We start from the raw sequence: 27,372 nt of genomic DNA on the forward strand, positions 1-27,372 counted from the left end.
GTGTAGTACCTTCGTTGGCAGTCTTCGAAATGATCCAGAACCTCCTCCACCTAGAAAGCTAGAAAAATCCGTTTTCACTTCCAGAAACTCCCGCTGGCAGCTTCCAAAATCACCGAAATCACACAGAACCTCGTCCATCGATAACGTCCCTAATAAAATGTGTATGGTTATTTTGCTTAACGACGTGTTTGGGGTATCATCCAAACCATATGTGGAAAAGTTCGACATTTTGGGTTATCGTTCGTTTATTGTATTTGTTTATTAGGGGTGAGAAAACGCCATCGATATTCCCTGGAACTTCCGTCTGCACCATCCAATCTCTTCACTGGTATCGTCCAAAACTTCTTTCACCGATAATGCGTGAAAACTTCATCGAAAGTCTCTGGGAACTTCCGTTGGCAGCATCTGGATTTTCGAGAGGAGTTTTGAAGGAGTTTTCATATAGGAAGAAAATTCTATCAAAAAACATCTCAGGAATGCCATCTTGCCCCACAATCCCCTACTTTATTATTCCTCCATCCGAGAACGGCTAGTAACGTTACACAATTATTGAAGAGTCCTCAGTTTGACAGCGCTGCGTGCGTGCGCAAAGGTAAATAAAGATGTGTAAACCGCGGTGGAAAAAGCATCTTTAGATTATTCAGAAAATTTAAAATGGAATATTTAAGTGAAACAATAGAGATATGTGATGTTTTCTTATTATAATCCAAATTCATTGGCATAACATTTTGATCTAGATACTGCGAGTGAAACCATTAGGTCATCGAGTCAGCGAAAATGAGTCGCATTCAGTGGCGTCTGAGAGAGTTCCCAAAGAAACTAGCGTAAGTCATCGGTTTCATGCAATAGGGACACAACTCAAAATAAAATTAGTGGGAAGTTTTACTTGATTTTTGATATTTTTTTTATGGAGATTTTATGACTGAATTGTGATGTTTTGTCAATCTAGAGCAAGCTTTTAAAAATGAGATGTATCAAAGCGGTTTGCTTGATTTCAACCGGTAAACAAACGGTCACATTTATGAGTTGTGCCCGAGTTGCATGAAGCCAACGGAGTTATTTATTGAAGCTGTGATGATCTAATAAGTCTTATTTCCCCCTGGCAGAAATTGCATTCGCTTCCGATATCACTACTCCCTGCAATGTATCCGCTCACTAACATACAATCACCATATGAGTCAGTCCTACGCGTCGGACGTTTGCCTGGAACCGATCTTTTGGTTCGTGGACAACTTTACCCATCTACTAGGGCCGGTTCGAATTCGAAGCTCGTATTGAGTTTAGTTTTTGTATGAATTAAATGAAGTTCTAATATCTATTTGCAGTTCTTTGTATTCGCCGTGGTTTGCCTGACGGCCGCCGTTGTCATCATTTGCTACTGGATCGGCTTACCTTACTGGTGGAACAAGAGTCCAAACACGACATACTTCCTGCTGATCGTGGGCAACTGGTTGCTGGCGAATGTGGCTTATAATTTCTACAAAGCGACAGTAACATCTCCAGGGTATCCGCCGGAGGTAAGTGTGCGATTTTCTGTTCTCGGTAGGGTGGGGGAATAATCTATGATTTGGAATGTAGAAGGAACTGATAGTCGAGGCTGTGAGTATCTGTAAGAAATGTATCGCTCCAAAGCCTCCGCGGACCCATCACTGTTCGGTGTGCAACCGGTGTGTTCTGAAGATGGACCATCATTGTCGTTAGTAGAATGTTTCAGTAACTGTTGGTTGTGTTAGTTTTGACCACAGATCATTTCTGTTTTAGCTTGGCTCAATAATTGCGTGGGTTATGGAAATCATCGGTACTTTTTCCTTTACATGCTCTACACAACGGTGGGAGTATTGTTCATTATTGCCTTCGGTTTCGAACTCGGGTACAATGTATTAATCGTGGGAGACGGGGAAGGCTGGAACGAGGTAGAGCCACTGCATGGGCATCCGGTTCGCTTCAATTTGTCCGGGCATATAATTCCTGTGGTTTGTATAAGATCATCATCGTTGACGTTTATGAATTAATCTCTGAAAAAATCCACTTTTGCTATTAAAGACTGAGATGAACGATTACGTGGACGATGGACTAGCTCCTGCGCAGCACGATCTACCCGTCCCGCAGGAGTACAGTAGCAATGCAGCGAAACATCGAGCAATTATTTTTATGGCTCTAATTAATGTGGCTACGCTATTCGCCTTGGGAGCTCTTACCTCATGGCATAGTTCCCTGATCACACGGGGAGAATCCAGTATTGAAGCACACATCAACAAATCAGAAACGAAACGACTCTCTGCGCTTGGAAAAACCTATCAAAATCCGTACGATTTTGGTGCTAGGCGAAACTGGAGACTTTTCCTGGGATTGGTTCGTAAACGAACTTGGTGGCGGCACATTCTGCTCCCATCAGGTCACAAACCTGAAGGTAATGGTCTCACCTGGCTAACTGTCAACGATTTCATAGCAATCGGCGGAGACGATGAATGGCCGTAGTCTACTCTAGGGTGTGATATTAATGTAATTCCAGTGTATACCTACTAGTCCTACTTCCACTTGAAAGGGTATGTTGCATTTCTTTCTCAAAACTGCGATTAAATAAATTATGATTCTACAATCGAACGAATCCAACTGTTGTATGCCGAAAGCCTTGCGTAGATTGTAATGGAGTCGGATTCTCCGGGGCAGCCCACGTTGTACGAGGAAAGTCCAACGACGATGGAAATTTTGATGTCTCCGGTTGAAATAATTCCTTCCAATGGATCTCCGTTCCTATCCTGACACGAATTGTTGGTGAAGTAGTAGTTTTCAGCACAAAATTGTTCCTCGTCGACGAGATTTGTGAGCTGATAAAATTTACGACAGTCTTGGTTGTATCGAGCCACACGTGGACGGACGATGACGTGATCTGCGAGGAATAATTATTCAGTAATTCTTCGGTTATTTTATTAGCAACAATTTAACATACCATCATCAAGTCCTAAGGTATAGAGCTTCAAGGGAACGGAGGAGTGGTTCGGCCACAAGCAAGCCGGAAGAACTCTGTCGCTGAAAATGGCCCTAGATGCTAACTTGAGTAATGCTAAATTTCCCTTCGATGCCGCAGTGTTGTATCCCGGATTAAAGGTAATTTGCTCAACGGAAATATCCTGAGTACCCTTTTCCAGTTCGACAGCCCCCAGGCGCACAACATTCTGCCTACGAGATTTGACGCAGTCGGCACTGGATAGAACGAACCTATCGCTAACGAGGACTCCAATGCAACTCCAGTAGGACCGTCCATTCTGTTGGATGCCGACAAGAGCCACGTGTGGATATTCTCCCTCCTGAACGGGTCGCCCTTCCGAAGGAATGCTTTCATATTCGTCGTCCTCTCGTCGCTTGTATTGTTTCCAGTAGCTGACGCACTTCTTCATGCTGAACTTTTCCTCTTCGGCCGGCTTCTCACAGCAAACGATCGGATCCAAACCGTGGCGGCAAAATTTTACTAGAAGAAGTGCTGACATATTAACATTCGGACAGTTTCTGTAATGCTGACAAACACCTGCGGAATTTTGAGCCGTCCTACAGGGTACTCCCAGCATGCTGTACGAGCTCGACGAGAAATAATCGTCATCCGGGAAGACAATCTGACGTCGAAAACGTCGGTTCTGAGGTTGTTGTTGCTTTCCCAGTACAATCGATTCGATCCACTTGATGTGGGCCGATGTTCGCACGAAGTACGCCTCTTTACCGAAGCCGCAATTCTCCCCGGCTGCCGTTAGGCCGAAGACGTAAGTGTAGTACCGGTCATAGTGCCAAGTTTCGCGCTCCAGTGGACCACCGTGCTCTACCTGTTCGAAAACAATAAAATAGCATGAATACCAAATTGGGCTAAGACAGTAGCGTGGAAATCTCACTCTACACGTTTGTGGAACCAGAAATTTGTTGTTTTGCGCACACATCACGTACGGGCTGTTCATTCGTTTGCAGGACGTTGGATCGACTCGCATCCGGGTCAGCACAAGAGTTTTGTCTGTTTGCAATGGATGCCGTTATGACATCAAAAAGTCAACTCAAAAGAATGATGGTTCGACGCAGGGATGGATCGCTCTTTTGGGACTTTCATTACTTTTTAATATAGAATGCTTGCGTTAAATCCAGTTGACTTTTCAGTTATCCCATCTTAAAACTGCTATTAATCCTCAAAATTTCCGCACGGCTTAGCCACACTCGGTGTTGTCAGTGAAGGTGCATTTGAGAGCGCTCTCGAGTGAACCTTCAGTGAAAACAATAAGTGTGGCTCTACGGTGCGGACATTTAGCATGTTGATAGGGAAATAAATGTTTTACGGTGGGTTAACTGAAAATTCAACTGAATTTTACATTAGCATTGCAAAAGAGCGATCCGTCACCGGTTCGATGGAGCACTTACTATTGGAAATGGCTTCGTTATCGCGTAGAAAGTTGTTCAAATTGTACGGTCCCAGGCCCGCCATTTCGTACATGGGCATGGTGAGCTCGTTATCTACCAAACAGGCTGGCAGCGCGTCCGGGCCAATTCTGTAAATATGAACGAAATCGGTTTTGTCAAATTTATTGCAGCATAAGCAGATATATCCAGGTGCTCATGATAACGGATTACTTACAATGCATTGCTAATGGAAACGCATGGTGCTTACTAATGAACCTTATAAATATCAGCAATAAGAAACCGTGCATTCTCAACTCGGATTATCTTTTAATACCGACTGTTGTACTCGAGTAAAGGGTGTCCACTGTTAAATTGCATCACTTTCAAAAAGCTGTAACATTTTGCCGTTCGGGTTAATTTTAATGAAATTTTGGGTGAGATGGCCTCAGGGTGTATTGTTTACACTGCGTGAGTTTCATTGTGACATTTCTAGTAGTTTTCAAAATGGAATAGGAGGAACAGCGCGTGAGCAAGAAAATTTTGCACACTCACCTCAACAATCCACATCTTTCGCATCGAGCCAACAACAACAACAATCTACTGTTTATCGTGTCATAAAACGTTTCGAAGAACGTGTAACTATCGATCGAACGCAAGTGAGTGCAAGAAAAAATGTTTCGTACTGCGTTGAAGATCACAAGCGAGTAGTTGCAGCCTTCAAACGGAAGCCCAACTATTCCGTTCGGGATGTCGCGAAAAAATTGCACCTGACAAAAAGTATCGTGCAGAAAGTCAAGAAACGAGCAGGACACACAAATGTAGACAAAAACGACACTGCTGTATCATGGACGATGAAACATACGTAAAAGTGGATTTCAAACAAATTCTGGGAAACCAGTACCGATGTTTCAGAGTCCCTCAGGAGAACAGCAAGTTGTCGAAGTTCCCTAAGAAATTCATGATTTTGCAGGCCATTTTTTCGTGCGGAAAACGGAGCAAGCCTTTCGTAACAACTACAACCGTAAATTACCAAGTCTACATGACTGAGAGTACCTGAAGAAAGGACTGCTTCCGTTTCTCAAATCACACAAAAATGACCAAGTCTACATGACTGAGTACCTGAAGAAAGGACGTTCCTACCATTTTTTGGCCGGATCTAGCCTCTTGTCACTATTCCAAGGACGTTCTGGAGTGGTACAAGATGAATGGGATCTCAATCCCCTAAACACACCGGAGTTGCGACCAATCGAAAGATACTGGGCTATAAAGCACGAACTCCGTAAGCATCCTAAAGTTGTCACTACGGAGCAGGAAATGTTGAAATCATGGTTTCCTTTATTTAATTAACGTCGGTCTCTGTTCCGCAATCTACTGACAATCTTCGACAGACATCGATTACCATCCATTGACGGGGGGAGAGGTAGCTCATCGATTCTTCCGGTTCGCCTCCTAGCATCGTGCTATAAGGTACCAGGCGATAACCAGGGTAGTTGATCGATAGCTCGATGACGTCATTTCGTTGGCGTCTGCAATGGGAAACTCTCATAGCAGGCGTTGACGATGGGACGTTGTCGAGTTGTTGAATAGCAACTATCGTGGTAACTCACCGATTACCTGTCGATCTGCTAAATTTGGAAAGACGTCTGCATTGAATTGTCTCATATAATAATATTCCGCCCACTATATCGCAATAAATTGCGAGTAGCTGAGTGGAATGGAGATAAGTTAAGCATTGGGTACAGGACCAAGTCTCCCCTGGGTGGTGCCAAAAGATGAGCGCAATAGAATCATCAAGTTGCCATAAGGCACGGAATGAGACTATTGCATGGCTGGGTACTCAAAGTCTTCCATTCGTTAGTCATTTCAGGTGGATTAGAACAGATTTAGGTTTAGGGTGGGCGTTGGCCAGATTTGGATTTTTCAGATGTAATCCTGGATAGGACCCTGTCATTAAACGTGAAAGTGGAACTTAATGAAGACCTAAGTACTTTTTCGTAGTTTTTAGTTTTCGGATTTGAAAGATCGTCGGTTACAGTGGCCTCCTTACTGAGCAGAAAAACGCGGTCCCATGTCCTTACATATCAAAGATATTTATGGTAAAATCGCTTGTGTATCGTGTATTTTGCGAAACTCGTTGTTGTCGTTGGTTCCGGGTTTGAATGGATACACAAATTTGTGTAACGGTATTATGTGATATGAGGGGCTCGGTGGCCTTAGAGCAGAACATCATGAGTCTAATCTCAGGCCCATCCACATTCAAGATTCGTCAACCGTTTTATTTGTTAATATGACTACATGGTAATAACAGCAACTCGGTGATTAAAAAGGTGCTCGTCTGCCTAGTGGCAAACGTTTTTGCTTACTGAGCAGAAGACCGTGGGTTTAGTCCCAAGCTCCTTCGCGTTATATGATCGTTAGGACATCAATTCAGCTTATCGTTTACCAAAACGAACCCTGCTGCAAACCCAACCCTCTTATCCAACATCCCAGTGATTCCTCGTGGAAGTGCAGAGGTGTTCTCGGCTTCCATCAAAGCGAGTGTCATGTCAACACAATCCTTCCCATTCCTTTCTTGACCTGTGTTCGGGCGCGGCCGGCGCTGGTATTGCCTAATTTAAGACCACCAGTTTTTACACATTGAGGATGATTGCTAGTCCCAAGCATCGTCTATTGGTTCTCTGTGTAATTACAGCTGATCTGGCAGTAACAGAGTAGCAACCGTGGGCGGTCAATCAAGCTCAAGCTCATCGATTACCATCCATTGACGGCAATCGAATGTGCAGAAAGGCAGCTTCCACACCTGCGTAGGTTATCGCACCCGTTCAACACACATGGGCCGGGACCAACGGCTTTACTTCCCTTCCGAAGGAAGCTAAGTATGCCTCAGAAAAATCCCACCGACCTCGGCTGGGATTGAACCCAGACCCATTGGGGTGAGAAAGCAGTCACGCTTACCACTACACGGGAACAAATCCAATCTCCGAAATGAGCATAGCGTATTTTCATGTTATGAAAATACACCATGAATAATATTCATCACATCATGAGCTATGTTTGCGTAACGCACCCAAGATTCCCGAAATCATGAATTATCCGAGTTAAAATCATGAACTACAGGGTGAAAGGTAATTCCTGTCAGTGTTTTTTAAGCAATTGTAGGATCAAATGGGTTAATCACATACATATCTGCATATTTTTTTCTTTTAGAGTGTGTTCAAATGTCAACACGGCATGCAAGTTTGTTTTGAATTTTCATTCGTTTGATACTCGTGATAATCATGGACGCGAAAAGGGAACTCGTGATAAGCCTGTTTTTGAAGCATCATAGACCGTGTTCAAACGGCGCCGGTGGTGTAGTGGTAAGCGTGATTACCTCTCACCCCAGCAGGCCTGGGTTCAATCCCAGTCGGCGCCGCTGGGATGTTCTGAGGCATAACATATCTGATCACGCCTTCCTTCGGATGAGAAGTAAAGCCGTTGGTCCCCGGTTCATAAGTTGATGGGTCGATAGGTAGGGTCCAGGTGTGGGAGCTGCCTTCCTGGCACGTCGGTAGCATTGGTGCTCAGCACGGAAAACAAGATCGACGGAAAAAACAAACCCAAGGAAAAAAAAAAAAAGACCGTGTTCTATTTTGAAGACGCTGAAGCCACTCGGAATAAACGAAAGATTCATCTTTCACACCATTAAACGGTACAAGGAAACCGGCTCGTGGAAAATCCCTCCCAGACCCTGGCCGAAAACGCAGTGTCAGGACTCCGGAAGTTATCAAACAATTGAGAGAGCGGATTCGGCGGAGTCCTTGTAAGTCTGGACGTAAGATGGCCAAAGAGCTCGGAATATCGCAGCCAACGAACAGGAGTATTTTGAAAGATGATCTCGGATTGAATGCTTGCAAAAAACAGCGAGTGCTGGTTTGACCGGAAAGCAAAAGATAGCTAGAGTCGAAAGATGTCGGAAACTGCTCAAACGGCACGGTGATTGCGAAATTCTGTTTCGGATGAGAAAATGTTCCTGCTACAGGATCACCACAACCAGCCAAATGATGGGGTATATGCTGCATATCTTTCTGATATTTCTCGTGACAAACTGGCTGTTCAAAGGTTCCAGAATGTTTCCAGGGTGATGATTTGGGAATGTTTCTCCAAAACATTGAAAGTTCCATTGCTGTTCATTGAACCGTTAAAATCAACAGTAAATATTACATCGATAATGTTTTGAAGAACCACTTGCTTCCCTTCGTCCAAAAACATTATAAGAATGCACCATACTGCTTCCAACAAGAATCTGCACCGTCCCATCAGGCAAAAGTTACAAGGCTTGGTGTGAGGCCAATTTCCCGGATTTCGTTTCGTCGAAAGAGTGGCCTGCCTCCTCACCCGATTTGAATTCTCTCGACTTCTTTGCATGGGGCTACATATTAGGTGAACTAGGGAATGCAAATAATAGTTTCATTTTAAAATGCACGAATATTGTAATTTAATCGGTTTTCTGAGGTGTGGCCAAAATAGGCACCTATGGCCAATACTGGTGCACTTGCCCTACCCCGGGCTTTTAGGTGTACTTGCAATTTCCCGGGCTTTTACCGGTTGTTTTGAGCCCCTGCGCTTCGGTCAGAGAGCGTATAGGGCTTCGTTGTGCCAATTTGACCGTGGCACATTTCGAGTATGAGAGAGTGATTGCAGTTTGCTCAAAAGTGCCTGAGTAAAATGCAAGTACTTTCGATGATTACCCGTAGTTGATACAGTGAAGATATACACCCATATTCTCGTTTATGTCTGGACGTGTTTGTCATGCAGAAACATTTTTATTTGATTTTGTGTGGTGGATGGGTTTCGGACGTGAACGGGCATATGGGTCATAATATTTAGTTTACGTTAGGATAACGTTGAAAAATTGAGAAATGCATCGCTTCAGTTTGAGAAGCACTTCACTACGCAACCGATGAACCATTCTGACGGCCCACATTACCGTGCCGGCGCCGTGTGTTGGACAGTTTGATGTTTATAAAGTACCATAAGTTAAAACTGTATTTTGAGCTTTATCTCTATACATTCTTAGGTTTTTTTTTTTTTTTTCTTTATTAAAGAGACTTTTAGCCTTGGGCTGGTTCGTCTCTGGGAATCCCAGATGGAGAATCCCCTATTTGAGGGGGGTGGGAATTCCAGAGGGAAATTAACGCTAACAAGTATCGGGAGGTGTTCCCCAGTTCCGGTTGGTCCTGAGCGTCCGCACTGGGGGGGGGGGGGGGGGGGCTACCCGAGGCCTTATCCGTAGTCCTGTACTGAAGTGTAGTGGGGTTGGTCGCATTGTTTTTCATTTCATTGACAGAGTTTGTCTGTCAGTCCCGGTTGGTTTAAGGCGTCCGCACTGACAGGGCCCCGGCTGCCCGAGACCTTATCTGTGATGTGGATGGTGTTTGTGGTGGGTGTTTCGTTGTAGTTGGTCTGGTTGGTGTTAAAGGTAGAATCCTCGTCTGAAGATTCGGTTGTTTCTTCGCTCTGAATAGTTGAGTGCTCCATTGAGGCGGTTGATAGTTATGCTGGTTTAGCTGGTGATAGACGAGGATTGAGTCGTGGTGTGGTGTCATTCTTTGGATTCGTGTTCATCCATCAGTTCGTCCGACGAAATGTCTACGTTGGTGATGATGGCGGTTTCTTCATTTGGCTCCGTGTCCGTTTGGAGGTTCCCTTTCGGAGTCAGAGATGTACATCGGAGAGGGGCGGGTTGTCCTTTGTAGGATTTTGTTGTTTGCGTTGGGTTTTTGTTCATTTTTCGCTCGTTTTGGGGTGTTTTCGTCACTGTGTTTCTTGGTTGTGGTCTTCTTTTTAATCGCTCCTCCTGTGGTTTTTTGTTGTGGTTCTTTCTTCTCGTCATTAGTTTGCGAAACGGTACATCCGGAAAATTACGGCGCTAATTAATTAGCCCGACAAGAACGATGTTAAGCACCCTGAACAAATACGGCTCTAATTGAATTAGCCCGACGACGACGGTGACGATGAATATGGAGAGTAAACCGTCAGTTCATATATATACTTGCGTGAAATATTGTATGCAAGTTTTTACGTCAATGAAACGTGAGGCTGTTAACAGGCAATTGCTATTGTTTCTGTAGCGTCTTTGTGCGCTTGCCTAATTTTCCACTACACTTTATCTAAGATTTTCACTTGCCAGACGGTGCCAAATGAAAATCCTCCACTTTAGGGCGACCTTCCGTCGATTCCCGAAGCTTTTCCACTACTCTTCACTGATTTTCACTTCGGTTTTGACTCGTGGTGGCGTGATAAATAACGACCGTTTTAAAGTTCGACCGAAAAACCTCTCAACTGTGTAAAAATTGACATTCTTAGGTGTTTCTTAGAAGATTATCATATTGGTGTACGTTGATTCAAAGAGTAAATGGTATTAACATTGAGCTGTCCATAGTTGGGCGTTGTTTGATCTTGTGGTACTTGCACAACATTTCATGTGAGTACCAAAGTAACCATATAATCACAAAATAACTTTTAATGTAGGTTCAGAGTGAGACAGTGTCACTGAGATATGGTTAATTGGGTATTCAGATGACTATTACTTTAAAAAACTAATCCCGGTTGTATCTCTTTTTCGTTTGCATGTAACACTGTTTGATATTACTAACCACACCGAGCCTTCATTCCGGGTGGTGAGCGAACCTGAAGAAGAAGATGATGAGAAGGGGCTCGGAACGAGTGTATTGTTGATGGACATGGTCTACGATTCAAGATTGGTTTCTGTGATGATAAGTATCACGATCTTCATCGAAATGTAAGTATTATTGACAATAATCAAAACAATCAACTCGTATATACATTGAAATACATAAACACTTAGAAACATTCATGTATATTTAGGTGCTCAGAGACTAACATATACGAGCGTCAATTTTGACATAAAATTGAGTCCAAACAGACGCAAAATTCAGCTCAATCAAATGTACTTTCAAGTTTTTCAGTCTCGGAGCACTTAATTTTACATTACATGTCTGTTTACGTATCATCGTTTATGTCAAAGATGGATTCCGTCTCGTGTAAGATTAGGTATTTCTAAGTGTTTATATAAAAGGGAAGAGACGGTCCAACAGGGCACCCGATTGAAGCGATTTGGACGGGGAGAGTGGGAATGCCAACTCCCTGTTGATAACATTTCGTGGATAAAGGGCGGGCTCTTCTCCCCATTGGGGCATCTTCCTGTTTGGGGGCTTGTCTTTTTGACCAATTGGCAGATCTAGTAGCTGGAAGGAGATTCTTTATTGTTCCGTAGATGCGTATAGACGATCTACCCAATCCGTTTTTGGCCCTTCATACAGCGACATGTTGAGGACAATCAGAGGTTATTAAGCTTGATCAAGACAAACAGAGAAGAGAGCCCTTACCCAGAAAACCAGAAGTCGTATACCAGCGTTCAAATAGAATCTTAAAATGCTAATGATAAAGTCAACATTGAAAACAAGAATGAGATGCGTCGTATAATGTTTAGGTTAAGTCGCAAAGAATGCAAATTTTTAACCTATTAGCGATGATTCATTTTTGTATCGTACCGTATCACAAATAAGCTCGGATGAAGTTGTAAGGTTTTTGAAACTGAAATTGTTATTACAGATTAGATCGTAAATTATGTTTAATCAAATTGATGAAAATTAAATGTCAATTAACTCGTACATCACTTCCCCAGATAATCAAAGATAGCATACGAATGTGCACACTAGATAGCATTTGAGTTTGCTTCAAGATAAGATCAATAAGACTATAAGAGCATTCCATCCTGTTGCAATTCAAGTTGAAATTAACGCAAAACTAATACGATCAAAATCAAAAGATCGTTAATGGTTACACCGCTCTATCAACAATCAATACGAAACTAACGACTAGCCTATTGGTCCCAAGCAAGCGATTAACGTACTATTCTAGTCGAAATTCTAGTACTACACAATGTTTGTTTTGATTAGCTATGAAAGTTTGACAGATAAAATGAGGGGTTAGTGGATTTTCCTATGTTTCGAGGGGTGAATCGATTAGCTTGGGACCAAAGAGAGTACCAGAGCTGAGCCAAAAAGTTGAGCGCGTTATTTCGGGACCTCTTAGTCTTAGAGTTACCTCTATGGCTCTATTGCGTGTCATCAAAGTATGCGACTATTTGTATAATAATAGATATGACTGTCATAGGATGAAGAGGAAGGTGCCGTGAAATCTAAGCCAACTCAAGATCCAATCGTTAACATAATCTGATGCTTTTCATCAACATCGAAATCTTTCCAAGTCCAAGTAGGCTTTTTGAAGCGTATAATTTATCATTGTTATAATCCTCTGTACTTACAAGTCCTTATATGGTGTAGTGGATTTAGTTCTGGTTTCTGGATACAAAGGTAGAGGTATGGAGACTAGCTGCAGGAATAGTTTTTTTGTTTTATTTATATGGATGATCGTATTTCTGTTGTATTGAAATCGGCAAAATCGTTATTGGAAAGCCAGTATTTACATAGAGGTAACTCTAAGACCACTGGGTCCCGAAGAAAATCATTATTATTTTTGGCTCACTCAGTACCAGAACAACGGTCCCAAGCAGTCCCAAGCTATTTCACTCACCCCTGCATGTTCTGCATGAATCCACACACCCCTGATGTTATCTGTCAAACTTTCATGGCGAATCAAAACAAACATAGTGTAGTAATAGAATTTCAACTAGAATAGGGTACGTTAATCGTTTGCTTGGGACCAATAGGCTACTAAAGTGGTGAGCCAATTTAAAATCGTTAGTTTCGTATTGATTGTTGGTATTTATGTATATGGCCTCCACTTTGGAACGTATACAGCAAATCTGCGCATCTTATACGATTTGTTTGGTTAGTATATCACTGTGAAGATCCGGAACTATACGGATCAAAATGTTGACTGGGTTGTTTCCGTGTTACAATGGGTGGTAAACTGCCTATAATCTTATATCAGTCCCATATGGAAAAAGTAGGCATTGAGAAAATGACAGGCGAAGTTGCGATGTGCAATTTCCATGTAAATATTTGATAAATAATAGTAAATTAATTGATAATTTTTTCAAGTTAAAATCTTTTGCAATGAAGCTTGCATGTTATGTTATATCAGCGAAAAATATGGCAATTCAATAAGCAGGTCTTTAACTTGAACTATGGGCGATTGAATTTCAGGATGGGACTGATATGCGATTGTTTTGCTTGATAGGACAAACTGACCTGATGTTGTTTTCACATTTTTCATGATCAAAGCCCATTGTTTTATCACATAATATGAAAGTAGATGCCAATTGATAGTGGATAGCGTTGTTATCTTAAAATTGTCGAAAATTAATATGGGACTGATATGCGATTATAGGCAGTAAACCACTATTATATCATTTCATATTCCCGATTGTTTTGAGTCAGGAAGCTTTCTAAATTATAACCTAATTAACCGATTGATCTCCTCCGCTCAATCGCATCCGGTTATATGCTTAATTTAAATGTATATCTCACAACCGGGAAACTACCAAAAATTTTGGAAAAAATCGTTTGTTTCTCATCAAGAACTCATCAAGACTTTTCGATGTTTTGACTATCTTGAAAATGTGCGTTAAAAACTCTTTTCAGGATTTTTATGAAATGTACTCCAATTTCCATTAAAATCATTTCCCATCACAGAATTATTTCCAGAGTTTCTCTAAAATTATTTTGAGATTCTCTCCGAGAAACCTTCGAAAATGTCTATACAACATTTCAGAACACTCCAAAAATTACAGGAATTTCTCCTAAGATTCGCTTCGAAAGAATTCACTGAAGCTTCCTTAAATAATTCTGTTTAAAATTAACCTGTATTCTTCTTATAGTTTCCATTCAATTCTCCTCAGAAGTGGCATACAATTCTGCTCATAATTAGCTTCTTCTTCATCATCTTCTTCTGAACTCTTCTGAAAATTTGCTTGGAATTTTCCTTTTAATTCTCATGAAATTCTTCTCGAGAAGCTCTTGGAATTCTCTTAAAACTCATCTCACAACTCACTTGGAAGTTTAGCCACCTTAAGAAAATCATCACTACAAAATTAATTTTAACCAAATGGATAGTTTCAAGCCATATTTACATCATGAATACAAATTGAATATTAAAAGTAAACTTAAAAGATAAAAAAAACGTTTTATAACTGAAATTAAACCCTATTAAACCCACCCTATTGGGGTGGTATGAGCGATCTTGTAAACAAACGGTATGGATTTTCTGTTCTCTTGAGGCCTGCTCACTTAGAATTTATCGCCGACTTCGGTAATTTTTACCGAAATCTGAACAGCTGAACTGTTCGGTAAAATTTACGCAATTCAATTCAATTGCTTTTCAGCTACTTTGAAACTAAATCTCCACTAAAATGACAAGATTTGATCATTTAAACAAGGTTGAACATGTTTTGAAATTATTTTCAAATTCAATAGCCTTTAAAATGAAGGTCATTCGCTTGTGGATTGTCTCCATTAATGAATAATTTTTTGTACAATTTGCTGTCAGAAAAACATATGAGCTTTTCTCATGGAAACTCTACAGCTTTTCGATTTAGCTACATGGGTCTCCCCCAAGGCTCATGTTTAAGCCCCCTTTTGTACAATTTCTACGTTAGAGAAATTGACAATTGTCTTAGTGACATTTGCACGTTGAGGCAACTTGCAGATGATGGCGTAGTGTCTATCACAGGGCCAAAAGAGGTTGACCTGCAAGGACCCTTACAGGATACCTTGGACAATTTGTCTACTTGGGCTATTCAGCTAGGTATCGAATTCTCCACGGAGAAAACTGAGTTGGTCGTTTTTTCTAGGAAGCATAGCCCAGCACAACCAAAGCTTCAACTTTTGGGTAAACCGATCACTCATTCCATGTCTTTTAAATATCTCGGGGTCTGGTTCGATTCCAAATGCACCTGGAGATCCCACATTGAGTATCTGAGAAGAAAATGCCAACTAAGGATCAATTTCCTTCGATCAATTACCGGAACGTGGTGGGGAGCCCATCCACAAGATCTTCTGACGTTGTACCAGACAACGATTTTATCGGTTTTAGAGTACGGCAGTTTTTGCTTCCAGTCGGCAGCTAAAACGCACATCATCGTTGTCTTCGTATCGCGTTAGGATGCATGCACTCGACTCATACTATGAGTCTCGAAGTGCTGGCGGGCATGTTGCCACTATCCGTCCGTTTTTCAGAGTTATCTCTGAGGCTCCTCACCCGTTGCGAAGTAATGAACCCACTGGTGATTGCAAATTTTGAGAAGCTTCTGGAGCTAAATCCTCAAACATGTTTTATGACTTTGTACTACCTATATTTAACACAGGATGTCAGCCCTTCAAGAAATATTCCCAATCGTGTAGTCTTCTCCGATTTCGGCAATTCAGTGAATTTTGATTTATCTATGACGCAGGAAATCCGCGGAATTCCAGAGCATCATCGTCCTATGATTGCTCCGTCATTATACGCTGCAAAGTTTGGCCATGTTGATTCTGCAAGAACGTTTTTCACAGATGGATCTCTAATAGAGGAGTCCGCTGGTTTTGGTGTATTTAATGAATTTCATAGCGCCTCTCGAAAACTTGAAGCTCCTTGTTCTGTGTATGTGGCTGAACTGGCAGCAATTCACTACACTTTGGAAACTATTGCTTCACTTCTTCCAGACCACTACTTTATTTTTACGGATAGTCTCAGTTCTGTCGAGGCTATCCGTTCCATTAGGCCGGTAAAGCACTTCTCGTATTTTCTCTTGAAAATACGAGAACTGCTTAGTGCTTTATCCGTGCGCTCTTTCATCATCACCTTCGCGTGGGTCCCTTCGCATTGCTCAATTTTGGGCAATGAGAAGGCGGATTCACTTGCGAAGGTGGGCGCTATGGAAGGCGACATTTATGATCGACAGATCGCCTATAGTGATTTTTTTTCTATTTATCGTCAGCAGTCGCTCGTTAGCTGGCAACATCAATGGAGTGAAGGGAGCTTGGGACGATGGCTACATTCAATTATCCCTAAGGTGTCGAAGTTTGCATGGTTCAAAGGGTTGGACTTGAGTCGAGACTTCATACGCGTGATGTCTCGTCTCATGTCCAATCACTATTGTCTAAACGCTCACTTGTTCCGTGTGGGGTTGGGAGACAGCAATCTCTGTGAATGTGGACAAGGTTACCAGGACGCTGATCACATCCTTTGGTCTTGTGTGGAGTATCGTGGAGTCAGATCACATTTTTATGATTCCCTTCGGGCTCGAGGTAGACAACCTAATGTTCCAGTTCGGGATATTTTGGCTAGACGCGATCTGGAGTTTATGAAACTCATATATGTTTACTTTAAGGATATTAACCTTAGATTGTAAGTTTGATTAACCTTGTGTTTAGTTTGTGTTTTGTACGTCTGGGGAGTTTTTTTTTCAATGTTTGTTTTCAAGATGAATAGAAATAATTTCATGCTTTAGGATTAATTAAATAGTTATATCGTAAACCACATTTAAAACCTCCTTCTTCCCTTTTCCCATCCAAAAAATTGTAAATCTCCACTAACCTCGAGACGACCGCGAGTACTCGGTCCAGTTCCTTTAACTTTAAATATAAGACAGTAACAATGTATAACGCAAAGGATAACTCGGCTCTGTAAAGTTTATTCGATTGAGCCTGTACAAATAAAGTAATTACAAAAAAAAAAATAAAATGAAGGTCAAAGTTTTACCGAACGTTCAGCTGTTCTGATTTCGGTAAAATTTACCGAAAACGAAAACAAAATCTTAGTGTGTTATTAAGGGTTTACAATGAACAGTTTTAGCATAACAAGATCTTAAATCAATTATTTTCTAAAGAATAAATTACAATAAAAAGTATCTACTGTCTATTTAAGGCTATATTTTTCAGTCTTGTGAACGATTGATTTTCTACCGAAGTAGCTCTTTTATTTTGAGATATTGTCTTTTAAAATCTCGAGGTAATTGGGTCTTATTTATGCTCTCTCTAAAATTAAGACTGTACTCGAAAAAAAAATGCAGCAGACAAAAATGATCACCGAAAATTCATTTTAGGTCAGACATTTTTGAAACTCTCAGGGAATGAATAAACACATATTAGCTATGTTTTAGCAAAGTTGGTTATTCACCTCCTCTCCTAGGCTAAATGCCCGCACCTTGGACTTAATGCTACCCATCAAATCCTGTGCAACACTTACGCCGTCTTTCTTACACACTTTCATCCACTCTTCCTTCAAATCCTTGTCGTTTTTCAAGACCCTCCCGGTTTTCCGGAGCTTCATAATCGCCCAGAATTGTTCTATTGCCTCCTTCGGCACAAAAACAACATCGTTGGCTTCGTACCACTTCATCACCGTAAAGAGCCTGAATTTATAAAGAGGCGACATCTTATCCATTTGACAGGTCTTCTGCTCGATTGGAATGACTTTTCCTATGACTTTGACAGACAATCGATTGTTCCAATTCTGACATGTCGTCTCTTTGTAAATTCAGGCTCTTTACATCACCGGTTTCGCGTAATGGCACGATGTCAGATCCGGCCAAAACAGAGTGTCACTTTCGTGGGACCGGAAGAATGACAGCAGGCGCTTCTGGAGGCATTCTTGTTTATTTAGTTGGCCGTTGATGGTGCCGGTCGACCGGTCGTTATCCCCACAAACAATTTTAGCTGCAGCTTAGCTTTTACAGGCAAAAATTAGCTGCATAAAGCAAGTTTTGGCTGCATAAGCTAATCTGCAGCTAAAATTGTTTGTTGGGATGTACAGCTTGCTGAATTGGCCGTACCCACAGATCGCCTGCCACACTAAGTACTTCTTGGCAAATTTGTCGACTTATTTATGATTTTGAAGCTTTCCTGCAAAAAGGTGGACCGCGATGCGGGTAGATGGATTTAGATGCAAGAGATGAAAAAAGGTTTTTCGTAGATTGCTTCGCTAGTGGGAGTTTTTTCGACCATTTAAAATCAAGATTTAGATATGTCGCACCCCTCGGTGAAAAACTATAATTGTCCGCTATTACAACGTCCGCCGGGGTCATACTTGGGATCCCAATATAATCTACCTTTGTTTGAGCAGAAGCTGCAATTGCCTGTAACTTTGTTTTGCAACGACTGCAATTACACTGCACCCTATTTACAATGTATAACCATACCTGATACCGACTGGAACTTCACAATCTTTCGGGAAAAAATCAGCCTCAGATCGAAAATGCTGACAGCAGCTACCAAAAAAACAAGCTCCTGTCAGACTCAAAGTTTTTAATATTTTCCTAAATTTTGAACACTTTCGTTTATTAAAACATAACTTTTCTTCAACTGCAAAGCAAATTCGTTTTAGAAGCAATCGTTTCAATTTAATTACCTGCAAATACTATGATGTAAAGCAAATTTAATTGCTCGATCAATTTGCCGATTCCGAGCAATAATGTAATGAGATTTCGATTCGTCACCTCGTTTTCCCCTTTTTCTGCCACCTGTCAGATTAGGCTCTGCCACGCTATTTCAAAACTACCCAAATTTGGGTAGAATCCACCCAGAACATTACCATCGGATAGGAGAAGTCTTTCCCTACTTGATGAGGATGTTGGTTTGCGTGGGCGAGCCTTGAATTTCTAGAAATCATCAATAGAAGTCATTGTTTACAAAAGCTGTTAGGCCCTAATTCCAGCTCTATCTAGAACTGGCTTCTTTTTGTCTGTGACGTGTTCTTCTTCTCTCGCGGAATCGACCGTGTAAAAACTATTTCATTATGGGCGACGCAATCGGCTTTCAAAATACAAGAAAATAGATTCCCTGTTGTAAAAACTCTCGCGTTTCTATATACGTTCGCCCGACCAATCAGGTTCGCGTTTGACAGAAAATTGGTTCATAAAAGTCCCCCTTTTGTCTCCTCTTCTCTTAAGCTGACATCACACTGTTTGACAAAACGCCAAATATTTGCTTCGTTAACTTTTGCCAAATAATGCAATTTGGCAAAGTTGCTTGTCAATGCTATTAGACTATGATAACATTTCGCAAATATTTGAGCAAACATTATTTGGCCAAACATGAAATAAGGTGTTTTGATCAACGGTCAACAAATATATTTGACATGTCATCACATTGTTTGAAACTGTTTGCATTTATATATTAAGTTGTCTCTTTGTCATTCGTTCGCAGCTAAAGTCAGATTGTTGTTGTGTTGCTGTGAAGTTGAAATCGAAGAAAAAATAACTAGAATGAATTATTCTGAGTTTGTACAGTTATGGGAGCAGCATATCTGTTGATGGAGGAGAACGAATCGGAAAAAAAGTGCGTAGTGTTTGGGTCCAGGAGTGGCTGAAGAAACTGCAAACTGAAGGATTTTATGGAACCCTTTTGAATGAGTTAAGAAGCGATCATCAAACATTTGTTCCGAAACTTCGTGAGAATGACGGCTGCTGATTTTGACTATTTGTTGGATTTAGTAGCTCCGCATATTCAAAAACAGGACACGTATATGCGGAAAACGATTACAGCCGGAGAAAGACTGGCTCTGACGGCTGGCAATTTCTTCCCATACCGTATTTCGGAGAGTACGGTTTTTGTAGTCCTTGTTCGCAGCATTCCAGAGGATATCCTGGGATTCAACAGCTGCGATCAAGGTTAAAGTGGCTTCCTCGCTCCACTCTGCCGTCACTTTTTCCGGATTCTTCGTACACATTTCGACGTCCCACTTGGCCTTAGAGCTCCAACACTCTCCACATCGTCGAAAGTAGGACCGACGTCTTCTGCCATCATCAAAATGCTCACAACACAAAAAAATATGATTTTTTTTTTCGAGAACCGGTAATTGCACAATTACACTAGTTTACAAAACAACATAAAAAGTGTGAACTTTAGTGGTTGACCAACGTTTCTAATGCAAAATCCTACGCTGAATTCAATGCCGTGGTCAGAAAAAATTAAAGTAGAGCCATTTTTGAAATATACAAAAATTTTGATTTTTTGAATTTTGGACAAAAGTACGATTACTAAAATGTCAATATCTTTGGAACTAGTGCACCAATTTAAATCTTTTTTCATGAAAGTGAAGCTAAATAAATTTGCTATCGTTCACTAGAATATTATGTCTTAACTAAAAATTAAATTTTGAAGTCATTTAAAAATTTACAGCATTTTTTTTTTATTTTTCCTGCGAATTTTCCATAAAAATCTTGTTTTAATCAACATTTTTAATGGGATAAAAAGATTCAAAAAATCATTCAATAATTTATTCTCAAGCCCATTAAAAACTGGAGAAAATGAGCCTTTAATGGATGAAATCGGTTGGAAATTGTCGAAGTTATGAATTTTTTTTGTTAAATCATGGAAATTGAATGTTCCAAGATTGGCCGTTGTCCCGCTCCTAGGTTCATGCACCACTTCCAGTAAGCCTTTCTGCGGACGTGTACGCATACGGTGCATTTCACTAACACTACCAGCTGTCACGCAAAATTAAATGGGATATTTTCAACAATATAATAGTGTTTGTGAGACCGCTCGACGAGAACCTAATACCCCGGACAGACTATGGCTTATATCATGTAATATAGGCTGGCTTGCAATAAGCACTCATATATAGGATTTCCAGTGAAAACTAGATGTATGAGTGCTCATTGCAAGCCAGCCTATATTACATGATATAAGCCATAGTCTGTCCGGGGTATAACGCAACCAACTCAATTTGACAGCTTTCTTTCTTTAACATTGCTTAACGATGTATACGACAAAACGTGAATTCAAGTGTAAAAATGATCCTCAAAAGTTTTGTTACGTGTGTGGCAACTATATATTTACAAAATCGGTCAATTTCACTGCTTCGTTGCAAACTGCATACAGGCTTTATTTTAAAATTGATCCTGGAGACTTTGACGAACCGTGCATCCCTTACTGCATCAAGGGAATGAGAAACCTTCTATTCCATTAGCTCATGCCGTTAATATGAAGGAAACGTATGAATCAATGGCTCTATTGCTCAATTTGATAAATTACAATCAACACAATTCGAAAATTTTTTCCGATCTTAAAGTGGTTGCCATGTTGACTGGATTGCAACAGGGATACACAAAATATATGTGTTTTTTGTGTAAATGGGACAGTCGAGCTCGTAAGGAACACTACGTCCGAAAAGATTGGCCAAAACGAGATAATTTCACAATTGGTAAAGACAACGTTAAAAATGATCCTCTTGTGGTAAAAGAACGCATAATACTTCCACCACTACATATAAAACTTGGGCTATTCAAAAATTTCGTCAAAGCGTTGCAAAAAGAAGGGCCGGCATTACAGTACTTGAAATCAGTATTTCCAAATTTATCTGACGCAAAGATAAAGGAAGGTGTATTTGTTGGCCCACAGATCAAAAAACTGCTCAATGATTCCGCATTCAATACAGTTTTGACACCAGATGAGGAAGAAGCGTGGAAATCGTTCCAGCGTGTTGTCACAACCTTTTTAGGAAATTTCAGAAGCCCAGATTATGAGGAAGCCGTAGATGAATTGCTCAAAAATTATGAGAAAATAGGTATAAATCAAAAATATTGTGTTTGTTACATATAATTAATTTCAAATCCTTTTATTTCACTGAACACAGGTGTGAATATGTCTTTGAAGATACATTTCCTACATTCTCACATGGATTTTTTCCCGGAAAATCTTGGTGACGAGAGTGATGAGCACGGCGAACGTTTTCACCAACAAATGAAGATGATGGAACGTCGTTACCAAGGGTTTTGGGATGAAGCAATGATGGGTGACTATTGTTGGTTTCTGATTCGAGAAACAAGTTCAAAACATCGAAGACAAAGTCATTCGATTCTCAATCATTTTTAATAAAACTTAAATAAATTTCTTTTGTATCAACTCGGTTTTAAATCCTGATATGCCTTAATCAAATTGATATGTAGAGAAAAGAATCTCCCATGAAAACTTTACATGCTATTTGGATGCTTACAACGACACCTAGGAAAGGAACTCTAAAGCTGTTGTATTTCAGCAACATTTTTAAGTGTTTTACAAAAATGCTCATAACTTCGACAATTTCCAACCGATTTCATCAATTAAAGGCTCATTTTCTCCGGTTTTGAATGGACTTTAAGAATAAATTATGGAATGATTTTTTGAATCTTTTTATCCCATTAAAAATGTTGATTAAAACCAGATTTTTATGGAAAATTCGCAGAAAAAATAAAAAAAATGCTGTAAATTTTTAAATGACTTCAAAATTAAATTTTAAATTAAGACATAATATTCTAGTGAACGATAGCAAATTTATTTAGCTTCACTTTCATAAAAAAAGATTTAAAATTGGTGCACTAGTTCCAAAGATATTGACATTTTAGTAATCGTACTTTTGTCCAAAATTCAAAAAATCAAAATTTTTGTATATCTCAGAAATGGCTCTACTTTAATTTTTTCTGACTACGGCATTGAATTCAGCGTAGGATTTTGCATTGGAAATGATCATCACCTTACCGAGTTCAAAAATGCTGTAAACTAGTGTTATTTGCTGATGTTTGCTCCTCAAGAAATTTCAGAGTGTCAAATAAATTATTTGATAGTATTGAGCAAACATGCTTGACAAACAATAATAAAAGGCCAAACTATTTGACAAAATGCCAAATAATTGAAATGTCAAATACACGTCAAATATTTGCCATAGCAAAAATTGGTCAAATATATTTGGCCATTATACTTTGGTCAAATATATTTCAAGCTGAACATTGCATTAGGTCCTAAGTAACATTGACAGATTCTCTTCGCCGACTTTCTCTTTGTATCCCCACGGCCATGTAAAGACATTCCCAGGTATTTTTATAACACAGATCGATAAAAGAAGCTTTAATCTAGCATCTAAAGGGTGATACGTTCAAAATTTGGTCAATATCAACTTGACGTATTACTTTCAATTTTGCATTTAAAAAACCTGAACACCCCTCATTTTGAAGGTGTGTGTGTGTAGAATGTTGCTCCTATTTTGATTTTGGAATTCACTCTTCAGTTGTCAAAATGCCGTCCAAGCAAGAAGAGCAGCGTATCAAAATTTTGCTCGCGCATCGCGAAAATCCTAGCTACTCGCACGCAAAGTTGGCAAAATCGCTAAAAGTTGCCAAATCAACCGTTACAAATGTAATTAAAGTGTTTGGGGAACGTTTGTCGACAGCCAGGAAGTCTGGATCGGTGGGAAATCGAAAACCGGAAGCTGCTGAGACGACAAAGAGAGTTGCCGGTAGTTTCAAGCGAAACCCTAACCTCTCTCTCCGAGATGCCGCAAATAAGCTGGGTGTATCGTCTACAACCGTGCATCGAGCCAAAAAACGAGCCGGACTATCGACTTACAAGAAGGTAATGACTCCAAATCGCGATGATAAACAAAATACGACGGCCAAAGCGCGATCCCAGAGGCTGTACACGACGATGCTGATGAAGTTTGACTGCGTGGTAATGGACGACGAAACCTACGTCAAAGCCGACTACAAGCAGCTTCCGGGACAGGAGTTTTATACGGCAAAAGGAAGGGGAAAGGTAGCAGATGTTTTCAAGCACATGAAACTGTCAAAGTTCGCAAAGAAATATCTGGTTTGGCAAGCCATCTGTACCTGTGGCTTGAAAAGCAGCATTTTCATAGCTTCCGGGACTGTCAACCAAGAAATTTACGTGAAAGAGTGTTTGAATAAACGTCTGCTGCCTTTCCTGAAGAAACACGGTTGTTCCGTACTGTTTTGGCCGGATTTGGCATCTTGCCATTACGGTAAAAAGGCCATGGAGTGGTACGCCGCCAACAACGTGCAGGTGGTTCCCAAGGACAAGAACCCTCCCAACACGCCAGAGCTCCGCCCAATTGAGAAATACTGGGCTATTGTCAAGCGGAACCTAAAGAAGACCAAAAAAACTGCTAAGGGCGAGCAGCAGTTCAAGGCAAACTGGCTTTCTGCGGCGAAGAAGGTGGACAAGGTGGCTGTACAAAATCTGATGGCAGGGGTCAAGCGTAAGGCCCGGCAATTCGGATTTGGAAAAGCGGAAGCCTAACTGAATATTTTTCCTGAATTTTATACTAATTGAACTTGAAAAAGAAATTTAATTTGATTTTTTAAATAAACGATTTCACCGATTTACACGCGTTTTCCCTTGACCAAATTTTGACCGTATCACCCTTTAATACGACAAACTCATCTAGAAACGGTTATGTGCTCAAGTTATTAACGAAAGAGAATCGATCAGTGTTACTTAGGACCTATGCAATGTTCAGCTTGATTTGTCCAAATTCACCAGTGTGATTAAAGAGCCTGAATTTATAAAGAGACGACATGTCAAAATTGGAACAATCGATTATCTGTCAAAGTAATAGGAAAAGTCATTCCAATCGAGCAGAAGACCTGTTAAATGGATAAGATGTCGCCTCTTTATAAATTCAGGCTCTCTTTAAGTGTGATGATAGCTATTAGCACTTTAGGCTTAATCCTGCTCTCCAAGCATGGTTATTTCTATCAGACAAGAAGTTAGATTTTAACAACTGTGACTGGGTTTTGCACTAAAATCGGTCGATCGATAACACAGGGATTTTAGAACATGGTTAGGTTAGGTTATCTTAATTAGCGAGACTTTCAGCCAGAGGCTGGTTCATCTCTTCTTAGAACATGGAAAATAACTATCAAAATGACACTTTTATCCATGGTTAATAGCCTTGGGCGTGACATAATTAAAGAACGTTCCCTAATTTAAATCTCGAAATAAATTAGCTACACTCTAAAAAATCGTCACGTTAATGCTACGTGAGAAATTACGTAACCTCATTAACACTTTAACTATAGACAAGAAAGATTTTTGGTAGCAACATATCCTTCGGCGCAATGATAATAAATCAATAAAAACTGTAAAGCTGGGTTTAGACAGGGCAAGTCAATTTATCAAGTCAGTTGAATTCAACTGACTTGAACGCGAATTGAACGTGTAAACCATGCCATTCAACTGACTTGATCAACTCACTTGAATTGAAAAAAGTTGAACCAGACTCAACTTTTCAAGCCAATTGAATTCAACTGAGTTGATCATTTGACTTGCCTAGTCTAAGCCCAGCTTAAGTCTTTCGCAAATGTAAACATCCATGGGGACACGTTTGCGCACAAGAAGTGGCAGAAGACGATAGGGTCATTACTAACATAAGTATTCTCGGTAATATTACTCACTTCAGGTTCAATTAACTTTAATGCATTTTAGAATAAATCATTTCAGATTGCCAAAAGGTTGCGTCATTTTGTGCAAAAGAAGTAGAATGACGCAAGCTTTTTACATTCTGAAATGATGCGTCGAAAAAAAACTGCTTTTGAATTTTTAGAAAACGCTTAAAAGTAAATTGAACCTTAAGCGTTCAAATCAAAGTGTCTAATGACCGCAACAGGTTTGTGATCAATTAGCGCGATAGCAAGCAATAAAACAAATCGATATATCGACAGCACCCTCACTCCAAACCCGCCTGCCAATTCACTATATGAATACATTTTCTAGGTACTCACTTGACGTCCGTAGCCAGCTTTAACAGTGCGATATCGTTCTCCAGGAATCCCTCCATATAGTTTGGATGTTTGATGAATCGTTCTATCCGTAAGATCTGCGCCCCCGGGCTATCGTTATGGATATCCAAATCTCCAACCTTCACATGGGTCGGCGTTTGATTGTACACAAACTTGTCACAATGCGCCACCGTCAAAACATAATCTTCATTGATTAGCACTCCACCACAGTTCCAGCTTATTTTGTTGCCCCGGGAATACCCCAGATAGGCTCGATGCTTCGACATTATTTCAATGTCCATGTAGCTCTTTTCGGGTTCAATGAAAACATGATCTCCCACTCGATTGGTCACCATGGATTCATCTGCTTCTCGCAATCGAATGTGCCGTGCAGCGCAGACATCCGGCGAGAAGGATTCCCCAGTTTCCGTTTCAATCCATGATACGTAGGAAGACACTCTGGTATAAACTGACGGTGCTTCCGTTCCGCAAAACATCCCGAAAGAGGTGATCCCAACAACGTACGGCGTTGATCGGTGATTGGACATGAGCTTAATCTGTAGTGGACCACCGGAATCGCCCAGACAAGTGTCCATTTTGCTATCATAAGCACACATTTGAGCTTCGACTATTCCTGAACGAAGTTTTCGAATACTTGAATTGTGGTAATTTTTACACACTTCGTTCGATACGGGGGAGAGTTGTACTTTGAGTAGAATTGGCGTTTTATCACCGGCGTAAGAAGTTTGGCCGAATCCGACGGCTTCAAGACGTGGAAAGTCCACTTCATTTTGGTTCCACAGGCAGGCAGGTGTTACTGCGTCGTTGATGGTGACCGCCCGTTCCAGAGTGATGATGGCAATGTCATTGTAATAGGATGAAAATTTATGCTCGGGGTGTCGCTTAAAGGAAGCAATTTTGTATTGTTGAGCGAATTCGTTGTTCGGATCGTTGATGGTGGTATTGATAAGGATGACACCTAATCTAACGACATCCGGCGGAACACCATCCCGGCTGCCACAGTGAGCACCGGTCAGTACGTGACGTGCTGTTATTAGCGATCCGCCACAGCTGAAATCAACAGCTTCGTCCGATCCCGTCCAACCGACCGCTGCCATGTGAGCAAATTCACCCAAACGCACAGGAACTCCGTAGATCGGATAGATTAAGTTATAGTCGCCATATTTGTGGTACCGGAGATGGCAATCTGAGAAAAAAAAAAAAAACAAAACAAAACATTAAACCGACACTTGCACAAGTCGTAATAATACCATGTTGATTAAATATTGCGTACCTTTCAACCCTTGGCGCACAGTTGGCAGCAGCGCCTTGTTCACGTCGGTGGGAAACACGTTCTCTGCCGGCTGCAATCGACCAAGCGCGGGATCGATCGCCAAGCCACAAATTATCAACGCGATAATGGAGCTACCACAATTGTGCACTTTACACGAGCGCATCGTAAGTTAAACTGTTTGTCGGACGTTCTCCTACGG

General features: G+C 40.8%; 2 protein-coding genes across 3 annotated transcripts; one reads left to right on the forward strand and one right to left on the reverse strand.

The window, feature by feature from the left end:
- Positions 1–621: 621 nt before the first annotated feature.
- LOC135697479 (palmitoyltransferase ZDHHC16) lies at positions 622–2,563 on the forward strand. The gene is made up of 6 exons (XM_065217227.1): positions 622–824; positions 1,107–1,254; positions 1,326–1,517; positions 1,579–1,696; positions 1,762–1,973; positions 2,044–2,563. The coding sequence occupies exons 1-6, from the start codon at positions 778–780 to the stop codon at positions 2,476–2,478; spliced, it is 1,152 nt and encodes a 383-aa protein (XP_065073299.1). The 5' UTR covers positions 622–777; the 3' UTR covers positions 2,479–2,563.
- On the reverse strand, positions 2,534–27,369 carry LOC135697427 (uncharacterized). Of its 2 annotated transcripts, XM_065217094.1 has the most exons (7): positions 27,174–27,369; positions 25,883–27,086; positions 4,396–4,523; positions 3,882–3,997; positions 3,527–3,815; positions 2,951–3,469; positions 2,534–2,890 (listed from the first exon to the last, which is right to left on the reverse strand). In XM_065217094.1, exons 1-7 carry the CDS (start codon positions 27,334–27,336, stop codon positions 2,586–2,588), a joined length of 2,724 nt encoding a protein of 907 aa, XP_065073166.1. In that variant the 5' UTR covers positions 27,337–27,369; the 3' UTR covers positions 2,534–2,585. The 2 variants fall into 2 exon arrangements, with proteins under 2 accessions (XP_065073166.1, XP_065073165.1); XM_065217093.1 differs by having other exon boundaries at positions 2,951–3,815.
- Between the last annotated feature and the right edge of the window lie 3 nt (positions 27,370–27,372).

This window comes from Ochlerotatus camptorhynchus, unplaced genomic scaffold, assembly GCF_037179485.1.
Source record: "Ochlerotatus camptorhynchus isolate MF236.1 unplaced genomic scaffold, CSIRO-AGI_Acam_v1.1 ptg000070l, whole genome shotgun sequence".
Lineage (NCBI taxonomy): Eukaryota > Metazoa > Arthropoda > Insecta > Diptera > Culicidae > Ochlerotatus > Ochlerotatus camptorhynchus.